General features: G+C 42.1%; 1 protein-coding gene across 1 annotated transcript in view; it reads left to right on the top strand.

Annotated features, from left to right (window-relative positions):
* Window positions 1-10,642, top strand: part of LOC128746238 (leucine-rich repeats and immunoglobulin-like domains protein 2) — a 35,374-nt gene extending 24,732 nt beyond the window's left edge. Inside the window, exons 9-10 of the mRNA XM_053843287.1 lie at window positions 10,068-10,138; window positions 10,295-10,642. Coding sequence (XP_053699262.1) covers window positions 10,068-10,138; window positions 10,295-10,642 — 419 coding nt within the window. The remainder of the gene's footprint in view (window positions 1-10,067; window positions 10,139-10,294) is intronic.
* The last annotated feature ends 4,058 nt before the right edge of the window (window positions 10,643-14,700 follow it).

Here is a 14,700-nt window from a genome sequence, read left to right as displayed (position 1 = left end):
GCGACATCGTTCTTGATACGGCGGAAGATTATCAGGATCTCTCCAAGGCAAATCCCTTAGGGCCATACGGATGAATCTTCTTTGAATGCGCTCGATTCTTAAAATCCAGGTGAGCTGATAGGGCAGCCAGATCACACTTGCATTTTCAAGCACAGGACGGACTAACGCACAGTATAACGATTTTAGGCAGTGAGGATCCTTGAAATCTCTCCCAATTTTGGCAATAAACCCAAGCTGTCGAGATGCTTTCGAAATAATAGCAGAATAGTGAACGTTAAACGTAAGTTTGGAGTCGAGTACGATGCCGAGGTCGCTAACGTGATCCACCCTCCTGAGAGTACTCCCGTCTATGTTATAGTCGAAGATAATTGGGCTCTGGATGCGGTGAAAAGTGATTACCTCACATTTTCCTGTGCTTACAATCAAGTAGTTCAACTTGCACCAGTTCACGAAGACGTCTAGTAATTCTTGCAGCCGGAGACAATCGTCGATGGAACGCACAGGAAGAAACAATTTAAGGTCGTCAGCGTAAATAAGTGCGCATCCGGCTTCAAGCAGTGTAATCACGTCGTTGAAAAATAGAATGAAGAGCAAAGGTCCCATGTTGCTTCCTTGGGGGACACCAGATTTATTGGTGAACACACACGAAACGGCAGATTCTAGTTTAACTTGCAAGACTCTGTCGCTCAAATATGAACTAATCCACGACAATAGCCGCTGTGAGGCCCCCAGTCGCTGAAGTTTTCGTAGAAGGATACGGTGGTCGATACGGTCAAATGCAGCTTTCAGGTCAGTGTATACTGCGTCCACTTGTGCTTTTTCCTCGAGTAGCACAATGCACGTGGAAGCAAAATCGAGCAGGTTAGTTGAGACGGATCGCCCAGGCATAAATCCGTGCTGGTAGAAGGATATATAGTTCTTCGTACGATTTAGAATTTCGCTGCTTACGATAATTTCGAAAAGCTTGGAGCCAGCAGACAAGCTTGTGATACCTCTGTAGTTCCGTACATTTCGGCGATCACCACTCTTATGGACGGGGAACATGAAGGATTTTTTCCAGATACCAGGAAATTTGCCTTGCGTAAAGGATTTGTTGAAAATGCGACACAGTGGCGTAGATAATTCTGATGCGCAGCGGCAAAAGATAGCAGCAGGAATTCCATCGGGCCCCGCGGAGAAGGATCGCTTCAACTTACGTGCTGCTTCAACAACCATTATTGGGGTAATTTCAAAGGTGTCGAGGTCAACTAGTCCTTCTGGAACGTTTACCGCAGCCGATTCAGCTTCAGCATCAGTAGCGAACGTATTGGCGAACACAGAGGAGAAGAAAGATGCGAACATTTCACAGGAGTCCATGACGGAACGCGCCTCGGAGCCGTCAAGATAAACATTAGCAGGAATAGAAGCACTTTTGCGTTTCGAGTTGACAAAACTCCAAAAACCTTTTGGGTTCCTTCGTAGGTCAGTTTGTACACGGAGAACATACGACTTGTATAGGGAAGCGTTGAGCTGGCGATATTCGTCACTAGTCCGTTTGAATTCACGTTTCGATTCTGGGGATCTACGTTGTCGATGCTTACGAAGATAAGCGTTACGTGCTCGTTTTAATGAACGTAAACGACTAGTACCCCAAGGCGGTGTGCGACGTTGTTTAACAAATGGTAAGTTAGATCGGAGCCACAGGTTGATAGTGCCACAGAATAAACTCGCCATTTCATCTAGCTCTTTCCTACCAAGTAAACCTTCCCAGTCAAAGTTCCGTAAATACTGTGAGAGCAAGTCAAAATCTATTTTGCGATAGTTCAATTGTCGGTGTTCAATTTCGGGTGGCGAGTAATTCTCGAGATAACTATTAATAACTGGCAACGAAATCAACAACGGGGGATGATGAGTGTCAACGGGAAGCAGTGGTGCAACACACGTGTCAACGGATACAGCATGGTCTGCAGAATGGAAAACTAAATCGAGAACTCTACCAAGCTGATTACGCTCCAGATTAGCTTGTTGGAGGTTGAGAAAGTCCATTCCGTCGACCAAAATCGTACTCGCAGCGGAGAGGTGCGATGTATTAGTGGGCCGAATCGTGCCATCATTGTAGTCCCAAGTAATACGCGGTTGATTATAGTCACCGCAAATCAGGACAGCTTCAATTGAGCGGGTTTTTTCACACAACTCACGAATGGAAGAAACATGCGACTCGACCACAACAGTATCTTGACTTTTGTCGGGTGGTATGTATATGGCGCTTAACAGGATCTTCAAACCGCGAATATTTGCAGTAACACATACCTGCTCTAAGGTACTTCCATGCACTGACGTAAGAAGGGCACATGAGTGTTGCCGAGCGATAGCAATCAGTACTCCACCGAAACTGCGCTTTTCACTGTTACGAGCAGAACGATCGCAGCGAAAAACGTTGAACTTTTCACCAAACAGTTGCACTGAATTTATGGAATCGTTGAGTCCCGTTTCCGTCAAAATAATAACGTCAAGACAGCAATCTCGGCACGCTAGGTAAAGCTCGTCCACTTTTGTCCTCAATCCCCTGGCATTTTGGTAGTAGACGCTGATATCGTTGGAATGTGTGTCACAGTACTGTAACGTGGAAATACTGTACACAGCCGGAAAATTAGTCGTATTTGATAGATACTCGCCTTTGGCGGGAACCATAAGGTTCCCACCGTCCACAAAAGATCGCGTTGTGTTTAATTCATAACCGCAACATCCTCCATCGGAAGCACACTTGCCGCAACCGTGCGCTGGTCCAAGTTTTTTGCCTGGTCAATGAACTCCCGGAACAGTAACCCAGCTGGCCACGATGAGGGGTTTAAAGCGATGTCCCGCATTTCAGGATCGAGTCCGATTTTGAAGGACACAAACGACATAGTAGAAACATCTTTTCCTCTGGGAACTAAGCGAATTACATCACTAGGCTCAGCGACGTTCAGGCAGCGGGAAACGATCATTTTTACATCTGCGTTCGAAATCAGTGGATTCAATTTCGATAAATAGAGCCAAAATTTTTCAGTAGTGACGGATGCGACGGTAGCAACGGAAAGGTCAGTTAAATCAATAACCTTTGTGCCACAGTTAGTCGGCGCTACAATAGTTGGACGTGGCTGATCGTCGATGCGGCGACGTTTCATGGACCGTGCTGATCTGGATTCATGAACAACAGGAGTAGCATGGTTCAGCGAGGGGGTGACAGGAAAGTGCGAATCGGTTGATAATTTATCAATTTTTTTGCTTAGTATGTCGACAGCATTAGACAACAGTTTAACCTGTGCCGGCAGACTATCATGACTATCATCAACCGATGGTTGAGACTGGATGCTATTTAATTTATCCGCTATATATTCGCGAACACTCCGTCCACCCAACTCGTCTCTGCAAGGAGAGCAAACAAATAGGATTTTGCCCTGAGCAAGCACGTCTTTGTATCCACGACTGTTAAAGCCGCAGCACTGTTGGCTAATATGGTAGAATGCGTCGCACACACTACATCGAATTGGCTCAAGATCATTGATGGTTTGCTTGCATTCTCCACACACTTTTTTTTCCATGACTCTACGTTGCTCGTCGGATAACCAGTGCGCACACAATCTCACTCGGTGTATTGTAGTAAGCCGGCTAAAGCACAAAGCAATATCACTGTATCGAAATGGTACGAAGCAACAGATAGCAGCGCGGCAATAAATAATCGGCCAAAACAACGGCAGATAATGTTAAGGAACATGTGTGCCAAGTTTGGTGAAGAACCGTCCAGGCATTTCGAAGTTATAGCTTCCCCCTGTTACCAACCCCCCAGTGCTGATTCCCTTATAGCAAGGAATATGTGTGCAAAGTTTGGTGGAGGTCAATCAAGGCGTTCTGGAGTTATGGTGGAACATACATACAAACATACTCACGCTCACTTTTATATATATAGGGTAGATGCTGCAGCAGGTGTGGTAGTACCAGTAGTGGTGGAAACTCGAATTATTCCCTTATTTTTTACCAGTACCGGTATCATTTGTTAAGTATCCAACTTGTACCAAAATTTGGAAAAATAATGTAATATTTCAAGTTTCCACCACTGCAGGTACTACCTCAACTACTGGAGTAACTACTCTATAGATTGTGATATATCTATGAGTAACAAAAAACCAGCATTCTGCCCTTCTTTGCAAGAAAATTCGTAGGGCAGTATCAGGCAGATTTTATGGGAGCCTGTGCTGCTACGAATCAAATTTTCATTCTCCGACAAATCCTCCAGAAATGTCGGGAGTACAATATTTTCGTGGATGTGAGAGCAGCGTACGATACCATCGAGCACGAACAGCGATGGTAGACAAAGCACGAGAACGGTTTTCCGGACAAAGCATAATCCGCCACAATTCGTTTCGTTTAATTTAACCGTACGCCGTCTTGAAGTTTGACGAGTCTGCAAGTTAAATTTTTAGAATTTATCTAGGATTTGACGCAAGGTGAACATTTAATCCGTCGTGGAGCGTTCCTCTTGAAAACTCCACTGGTATTCACCAACAAAGGTTTCCTGCAACGTCTTCTGTCTATGAGAACTTTGTATGCAAAGTTGAGAAGAGTAATGCCCCGATAATTGCTACACTCGAGTCGGTGGCCCTTTTTGTAAATAGAGCATATGGGACCTTCCAACCAGTTCGTAGGTACACTCAAGTACCTACTTCTTTCCACGGTTTGTTTGTTCGGTTATTACGAACGGGGCAACTTAGGGACAATTCATTTATTTCTCAATACATTTAGGAGAGGCCCGAAATTCGTCACGTAGTTTGTAAATGGTCCCTCAGTTGTACCGTTCTTGAGTTAACAAACCGTGTAAAAAAAGACTTTAGAGTCGTTCCGCCTCAGTCCATACCTTTAGTATAACCTGCTGGGTTGCACAATACAGCCGTTAGCTATCGCGAAGTTTCGGCGGGAACGTCATCCTTTCCAGCTGCTTTGCCATTCTTCAGCTCTCTCACTGCTTTTCTAAGCTCGTCCAAAGTTGGTGGATCCACTGCTTGTCCATCATTCTCAATCATAATCCTGTTTCTGTTGAAAGCTCCATCTCGTTCACCATTCAACGCTTGAGCACCTTCGATCTTTCGGTAATCAGGTTCCCGGTTCCTGATTCCGTTGATTATTTTAAAGAAGCTTCTCAAAATGTGCCTCTCGAAGCAATTCTTCGCCTCCGAAAAAACGCGATCCTAGTGCTGACGTTTGACGGTGAAGTCTCTTTTCGGCAGCTCTAGCATCTCCGTTTGTCTCTGTGACGATTCTTCTCGTTATTTACCCTTGGCACTCTATGTAAAACAACTCACTGGAAGTGGCTTCAGCAGTAGTTTCCAACACTTCTCGCGCTGTGGTGCTGATCGCATAATGGATATGTTTCTACTGCTCATTCAGATTGCAGCAACCCCTTCCGTTGATCACCACCAAATGTTCAGTCGTATCTTCCTCGTTGGTCTCGATTTGAATACGTTGTACAACTGGGCGCGAATCTTGCTTACCACAAGATAGTGGTCCCTGGAAGGACCGCACGTCTGCGACATCAGAAAAGTGCCAGCCATCAAATAGAACGTGGTCGATCTGAAAGCAGACCTCTCCACTAGGGTGTTTCCAGGTGTGCTCCTAAATGTTCTATCGTGCAAAATAGGTACTACAGATATCCATTCCTCTGGCTGCAGCGAAGTTGATTAGCCTCAGGCCATAATCGTTTCAGGTAGGATGGAGGCTTTCTCTAGCAGTAACGGGGCGTAAGAACTCTGCGCGTTTAACCTGTGCGTTAGTTTTGTTTATATATCACAATAGTATACACCATCCCCCTTTCGAAGAATAACGCATCTAAACGATGTGATTTTCAAATAAATAGGGAAGCCTGCTGCAGGTTGTGACTAATATTGTTTTCGGTCCATAAAACTTAATCAGAATGTTCTGCTTATAACTGTTATACATCGTTGGAAAGATGTTTTTACGGCTATACAAAAAATAATGGAAAATATTTGAATTTAGGAAAATAAACAAATCATAAAAACCTCAAAAAAAATATTTCTGCCTATTGAGATTTTTTTTGTTTTTATAATAACGAAAACAATACTAATTTGAAATCATATAAAACCCGATAAGTATTTCCCCGAAACCCACCTCCTCGAAAGACATTTCCCTGAATGTACCAATTCCCCGAGAACCATTCTCCCGAAAGATATTTCCCCGAAAGTACTGATTCCTCGACAAATGTTCCTGAAGCAAATTTTTACCACTTTTGCCAGTTCTCCGAAAAGCATGTTTTCAAGAATAAGTGATTACTTCACAAAACAACATTGCAGAATAGTTATTCGTTCAGTTTTACGCGTTAAGTTTTAAATTTGATAAGCGGAAAGCACAAAGATTTAAAAACCACAGAAAGCTGCAAATAAAAAAGCAGAATGACACGTATGTTTTGCTGAAAAATTTAAAAATTCAAAGAGGTTTTCGATTTAACAAAAGCAGTTGCATGGTGAATGACCCTTTGGGTTAAAACCACTATTAAAAAAAGCAGTTGCTCTACTATCTTGCCCATAAAATATTTGCTGCTCGTGCGGAATCAAGTGAAGATTGGTTACTAACGGGTGGCAACTAAAATTTTGGAATTTTTGCACGGCCCTTATACTCAACAACAAACGAGCTCAAAGAGAAATGACAATATATATGTGTTAGCTCTCTCTCCTCTTTTTGTTAATATTTTTTGTTTTGTTTATGCTTGCACAGTTTTGCCAAAAATGGCGTCGAAACAAGAAGCATTTCGGGAGCGCGTTATACACTTCTACGAACTGCAACAGAAATCTCGGCAAAAAGTAGATGGTACAACATTTAAAAAGCCAATATGTCGCGGCTTCGACTGTTTACCATATCCTAAGATGCCAACAACTATTCGCAAACAAGGTAGTGGAAGACCAGCCAAAATTATGGACGCAGAAGGTCACCGTTCTCTTTCACGTTTCTTCAACAACGAGCTCTCTGGTTTGGCTATCAATTAAGATGCACCAGACGAATGTTTGAAGAAAATTTTGACCCCGTTTCTACAAAAACATCATGCAGGTGGACAATACGTATTTTGGCCGGATAGAGCATCATCGCATTACGCCAAAAAACACAATCGTTCCTGAATATCCTTTCGATCCCATTTTTACCCAAAAACCACGACCGGAAAAATCTGTCTCAATGCGCTCAATCGAAGATTTCTTCGGAATTTTAAGTTCCATGGTGTACAAAAATAATTGGAGAGCCACGAACTGCAAACAGCTGATTGGTAGAGTCAAGAGATGCATTCGTAGAGTTGGTATGATGGTCGTACAACGCTCCTGTTTCGACGTCAAACGAAAGCTTCGCCGAACAGCCAATTACGGACCGTTTTCAAATGTACACTAATTTTTTTCTACAATGGATAAAGTATCTTTAATTTCGGTAGATCAGATCTTCTTCAAGTAACTTTGTTTTTTTGCCACCCGTTATGACTGAGTATACGAAAAGATTCGGCAATTTGCAAGTGAATCTACGGAGATTCGGAAATTTGCCAACCCAGTTAGCTTCTGGGTACGATGCTGGGCTAACAAGCCAGCCAGACGACTGGGCGGTACTGCTTATAGAGTCAATAGGATCTTTGCACTAGCCCCGTAATCTTCCTGTACTCTAATAACCGGTTGCGAAGTCTGTCGATAAAGAAGGCAAGTTCTTAAGGACTTATACTCATGGCTTTGTTTTTTTTTTTTTGCTTTCGCGAAGATTTTTTTAGAGAACAGAAGTAGAACTTTGTCCGTCTTAGGTCCCTTAGTATAGTTCCTAGTGCGTAAGAGAAAAATCGTTTTCGGATCATGTAGATTAGGCTATTACATTATAGTGTTCGAGTAAAATTTTCTTAGAAACAATCTTAAAGGTTAAAATAATAGTTCCCAAAAATTGATTAAGCAGTCTCAAAGTAGTAGTTCATAATTTATGAAGTGGAGTAATACGGGTCATTGGATTTAAGTATTGGAGCTGAAACATTTCCACTTCATGTCATAGAAAACATTTGAAACCTTTGGCCTACGTAATTGTTGCGTATATGCTGTCTTTACTCGCTATCACTCGTTCGAACTAGTGAGTAAGCCTTGGAGAATGCAAACGTCTAAGTAGAGGTGGTGTCTGCTCTTGCCTAACAAGCCAGTCGTCACATTTTCTATTTTCGGCTGCGCAGTCCTGCTGGAGTCAGAAGGATCGCTGCTCAAGCACCGTGATTGTTCTGTATTCTAATAACCATTTGTGTCCTCAAAACAAACAATACACAAACCCTGGGGGGAGAAGGAAAATGTTTGCAAAAGTGGAAGCATGCGAAAAAGCTTCTGGTTTATTGCGAATAGCTGTGTCTGGCATATTTTCGTTGCTAGCTTATTCTCATTGACTTGACTTTTGCTTTGTTTATATTTCACAATAATGTACACCATCTTTCTTTCGAAGAATAACGCAGCGAAACGCAATCACTCCGAGCCTCAGCAAACGTTATTAGGTTTTAAGCGTTAATTTTCAATAATTTTGCACCAATCGTCCATTTTTTTACGCCCAAAATTTGAATTAACATTCTCTTTTGATAAATGATAATAAATTTTTTTACGTCCTTCCAATACTGGACGTGGAAAAGAACAGTACTTGAGTATAACAGTAAATCATAGTTATACAGTTGCACTAAGCCAGCTTCAAATAAAAATAAAGGACTTACATTTTCATACCAGTATATACCACATTTTGATACAAAATATACGTTATATTTTACTTTACACTTAAGTTTAGTAATTCTCATTTCAATCGTTACAACCCAAGCTTACTATCCGACATAAAACGGCCTAGATCAGGAACAGAACTGTTGATATCCCACTTATGGCACATTTCGGTAGCTACTTCAAACATTCAGTGGACAACCCTGATAGTGTGTGCCATTTGCGTTTTTTTTTGTTGTTGTTCCTTCGAAAAGGACGATACTAAACAAACAAACGATCCAAAGGGAAAACTTGACGCGCCATACTGCCGCACCGATGATACCGACCGGTTGACGTGAACAAGCAAGCATTCAGATATGTGCGACGGACAGGGAAGGTTCCCCATCTGTGGACGGCGAGTTGGAAAGAATACAGAAAAAAAATCCTACCTTTTCTCACCATTTTCCGGGTCCCCCCTGTAGTAACAGCACATAAAAATATTAAAAATCATCATGCACACATTTTTTTCGCCCTATTGTGGTTCGTCCTTTGTACGGCACGGAATGGTAACCATGACTAGGCTAACGCGCATTTTTCGAAAGCATATGTGCGGCGTGCTGCATTTTTGTATAGATTTTTTTTTCTGACTGCGAACATTTCAATGCTGTTGGCTGCTCTTCTACCGATTCTTGTCACGACGCAATATAGGTAACAGTTATGGCCCCCATTGTGCTCTTAAACAGTGCACAAAACAAACAATCCACAATGCTGAATGTTCGGCATTAAAATTCCAGAAATTAATTCCACTATCCACGTTCACAATGGCGAGCATAATGGAGTCCGCGTCCCCAAACCGCAACGGTGTGTGGCTGGTAACGGTGCGACGATTGTTTGTTTGCTTGCAGCCAGAAACTTTGGTGGTGATGACACGTGTTCTATTGTTTTCCACCGCGTCGTTTTCCAGTCGCCATATCGACTAATAGAGATTATTTCAAAAGCATTTCGAGAATCGCTGCCACCGGTGAAGGACTGCAATCAAAGAGCATTAGGCAAACTTCCCAGTGGAAACTTTGATTTTCATGCAAATAAGGAGGGATCAAACGCTTCACGTTTGAATAGAGTCAGTTCTAAACAGCATCATGTGATCCTTTTCACGTATGTAAACCATTGCTTAGGCACACTGAATGTCAAGGCTAACAAAATATTTTTCAGAAACAAGTTCAAAACCATTACTTTGGGGATAATTGTTTCAAAATCGTCCTATCCCGTTGAGAAGCGTTCTGTATTTAATGTGGTATAATCGAATAATTAAAGTTCTCATTTGTCCTTTCTTCCACATACACAAACACATACGTCACACAGAGATGGAGCTGCAGAAAAAAACCAAATCAGCACATAGACTGAACAGCGTCGAGGATTCATCCGTTAATGATGTAAGTGCAAATCCGAGTGCCGAGAGTTGATGATTGTTTCGAAAGGCTAGCACGCCTGGCTAGTGCGCCTGATTGCAATAATAATGAATCTTTCTGTTGCTGTTTTCTATTTGCTGCCTATCTTCTCGCTGGGAACTGTGCAATAAAACCAAGCAGGAAATCAACTCTACGCCAAACATTGAAATACCCGAGGAGAATAATAAAATCCACAAAAACGGACGCCTCTACAAGGGGCTGCAGGGTAGCGAGCACGACCTGATGAGCTCCTCCGGTGCGACCGGGGCCATCGTCAGCGGTGGGGTACACCAGCTCTTCCGACGGCCTCGTCAATCAGCGTGGTCCAGCGGCGGCGACGGCGGCGGGAAACTGTTAATTGTCCTACTGCTGGTGCACCTACGCCAGCAGCTCGCCGGTCTGCTGCTGTTGCTGCCGCGGTTAGCCGGAATGGTTCGACATTTCCGCCGAACTTCCTCGCCACCACTACTGCCGTGCTCGATGTTGTGATTATTGCTACTAACGTTTAGTTCTGCTGATAGATGTGCGTTTAGGCGTCGGTACTCGAGGCCACTAGCTGTTTGAATACTGTTGGACACAAGCCAGCTGTAAGTAAGAGTATATAATTATTACTCTCTATTACTATTACTACTCTATTACTTTTTTCTGATTTCAGTATTACTTTGGTTCAGTATGGATTCAATCTATGAGTCTAATATGAAAACGGGTCTAATAGGGTATACTCTTTATTCCCCTTGTTTTTTTCCTGTGTGGACTCATCACTGCGACCAGTATAGTTGATCTATTGGGATATCGCCCGGGTGTTTGCTGTATGACCTGCACTGCATTTCTTTTTGCTATAATCGCTACTAAAGTAGCGACATGCTTATTAAATTTTATGCGTGCTTGTGTGTATTGGGGTTGGCGAGGACTCTTTCGTTCCTCTGACCAGTACACTTAAATATAGGAAGGACTTTTGCACTGTCAAGAGGCTTCAGTGGGTAAATTTAGAATTCAGCATGAAGGAAGGGTAAATGAGGGGAGGGGCCTGAGAATAAACTCATGCTAAAGTCACTTGACAGCGAATGGCTCAGTTCTACTAAGATTCGAACCCACGACCACTCGCTTGTCAAAGCATACTCGGTAACCTTGCAGCTACGGAGCCCCCCGTTCCCTTTGTTAAGCACTGCTGATGCTGGTTATAACTGCCTGAAGTCCGATTTTTTTTAAATCTGATATTTTAGATACTGGAATACTTCAAACAGCCGATTCCAAAATCCAGCAAATCCTTGACGGCCAAACTCGAGTCTTCGAAAACGCTTTTAACGTTAACTATGCGGCTCGTGCATAAAAAGTTCAAAAACAATAATCTCGTGTGCTTACTCAAGGCTCAAGACAGTGACCAAGCAGTTTCTTGTAGCAAACTTTTAGAGTTGCAGTTATTACCAAAACCCCTTAACCAGAGATCCTGTGTAGCATAGAACTCACAGTCCTACCGATCTGTTAAATGTTTTAACACCTCTTCCCTTGGTGCATTGAGGATGCAGGAATCTTTTTGCAGAAAGGATAAAATATGAGCCTTTTCTACCCCATTATCAATGCGAAACGTTCAAGCTGTCGTTCCAGAGGGTAGGAAATAAATGGGAAAATACAGTCATCCCAGTATTATGGGCCAGTTAAGCATGATGATGCTACAAAATTATTGGTAGAAACGCAGATTTAAATAATTTACAGTTTATTTATAATCTAATTGGTTATAAATATATCATAATTTGATGTTCAGTAGGCAATCTTGTTCTAAATTCACACACTTTTTTGCAGAACAACAAAATATAAGCATATTCCATTCCCAGTATTATAAGCCACTTTTAAACCTGGTCAGAATTATGGGTCAATGTTCCCAGTATTATGGGTCAGTAAAACAAAATTGGTTTTATTTCGAGCAAACCGTGTGTGTGTGTGTGTGTTTTTTTTACCGTGAGGAAAAGCTCAATGCCTGCCACACTAATGATGCACTGCATCATGTGGCACGGTGTGGGATTCTAACCCACTAAAAACCTCACTGCTCCTGGCCCCAAATCCTCCCGGGACCACCGCTAGGTATTACTTCGGGAGGAGGGTGTGCCTATGCACTACTCCGCTACCTGTCGAGACGTGCACCGATGCTGAGATGGCGACCAACTTAACGTCCATCTCTTCACGGCCACCCTCGCAGGATTTCTTTGCGAAGGTGTAGCTAGCATCGCGACCGCATTCACAGGAACTTTACCCCACCCGTCGAGACGTGAGCCAAATCGGGTGCCTTCCAACAGCACGCACATGGCCTCCGTAGCGGGATTTCTCCACCTGTCGAGACGTAACCTGATAAAGAAGTGCTCTCCAACAAAACGCGCACTCCGCACAGTCACCATCGCAGGATTTCTTCCATTTCCACACTGAATATTGTTCATCTAGGTGCAGGGACTATTTTGGGAAAGATCCCATCACCCACACATATGAGTCCGTCTAGGGTTTTACCGCGCCCAGAATCGCGTTGCTTTTGATCTGTGTGTCATATGCGGCCTAGATACGTCCATTCAATGGACCACCTTGTCCTCTATACGCTCATCACCCCTCTTTTGAAGCTAGGCATTACCGACTTGCTGATCTGCCCTCCATTTTCGCTGCAGCTGAACCAGAATTCTTGAAATCGATCTATTGACGACGTTCCAAGTGCCCTCATCTAGACACATTTTCTCAACAATGTTGTCTACGTTTAGAGCGACATATCCTCGCGCACCGCTTCAAATCTGGGGCATACAAAGACTACATGCTCGGGTGTTTCTTCAACCACCCAACTGTCAAAAAACCGCGAATACCGTTGATCTATATGCTTGACCCATAATACTGGGAAAAGTTAATTTTGGTCCCAGTATTATGGGCCATTGTTTAATTTCGTCTATTAGAGCGGAAAATGCATTTTTCTAGGTGGTTTCACCGTAATTCAATGAATACATACCTATTCCCTCGATTTCCATCCATTTTACGCTCAGACATACAAATTTACGCCGCTATTCAGCTTATAATTCACAACCGACTTTTTATTACAACCACAAAAATAACATTGAATCGACAGTCAATTGGAGACAAGTGACAACTATAGGAAAATTAAGAAAATTAACGCATTCGAACTAAGTGTATTGCTGTCAAGCATGCAGTACAATGTTGCTTCTATCTATTGCACTCATATTCGATAGTTAAATATTAATTTGTTACGTATAAAACTAATGTAAAGTGTACACTGGCCCATAATACTGGGCGGCCCATAATACTGGGATGACTGTATTGATAAATATCATCAAATAACTGATTTTAAACGATTAGCATGCTGATATTGGTGTAGAAATGATTCATGGCATATAGCGATAACTCACCTAACCAAACAGACAGCCAAACGAAAGTGATTTACAGTTAACTTTACGAAAACTGGGATAAAATGATCTGCAATTAGCTAACATTATATGAAATAAATAGGTGTTAAGAACAAGCACCTAAACGTTGGAATTTGATGAAAAACTTTTTTATGTGTGGAGAAAGATTGTATATATACCTGCGGATTCTAGAGATATTTACTTTTATGGAGAAAGAAGAACAATTTTAACCCGGCGAAATGTAAATATAATAAAAGAAAGGATCTAACGGGTGGCAACTAAAAATTTGGAATTTTTTCGCGCTCCAACAACAAACGAGCTTAGAGAAAAATGAGAGTATATATGTGTTAGCTCTCTCTCCTCCTTTTTGAATATTTTTTGTTTTGTGTATGCTTACCCAGTTTTACTTAAAATAGCGTCGAAACAAGAAGCATGTCGGGAGCGCGTTGTACACTTCTACGAACTGCCACAGAAATCTCGGCAAAAAGTATACGGTAGGGTTTATTTCTAATTCCCGTCGTAGTAAGGAAACTCTAATCTCACTCTAATTTTTATCATTTCTTAGGTGGATTTGCCGTGCCCTTTGAAATCACTAAAAAGCAATTAATAAAGCATTTGATTGAAATTACGCAACTGACTTTATATCTTAAATACGTCGTACCGTTTTAAAATCCGTCCATCAAAATTTTTCATCTTCCGAACTAAAAACCACAATAATGTTTACGAAGCTAGCGCGCATGTATTTGTGTAGGACAGCATGACAAATGTTATTCTGCTAAATTTCTGTAGGTTATGCAAGTTTTCCCGGCTACAGAATAACAACAATGCGTTGCGTGAGTTATTTTCATTTTATTAATGACGGAAATTGAAACGATTAGTCGACATTTTCTTCTTCGTCGCACGAAAAAACATTGGAAAATTGGCTGCTAGGAATTCTTGAATGAAACAAGCATTTGAATCGATCTCAGCTCACTTTGATTAATTGCGTATGAGAGGCAACAAACTAAAATATTAGGGAATAACTAATTTTGCATTGTGTGTCAAAAAAATCGCTGATATTTTTAATCATTTGTGTTGGATAGGACGGGAATAAGCAATTACGACGAAGCAGCAACATACCCTACAACATTTAAAAAGCGAATATGCTGCGGCTTCGAC

The sequence above is a fragment of the Sabethes cyaneus genome, chromosome 1 (assembly GCF_943734655.1).
Source record: "Sabethes cyaneus chromosome 1, idSabCyanKW18_F2, whole genome shotgun sequence".
In the NCBI taxonomy this organism is placed as follows: Eukaryota; Metazoa; Arthropoda; class Insecta; order Diptera; family Culicidae; genus Sabethes; species Sabethes cyaneus.
Note: the sequence above shows the minus strand (reverse complement) of the source record. Positions and strands in the feature narration are given on the sequence as shown.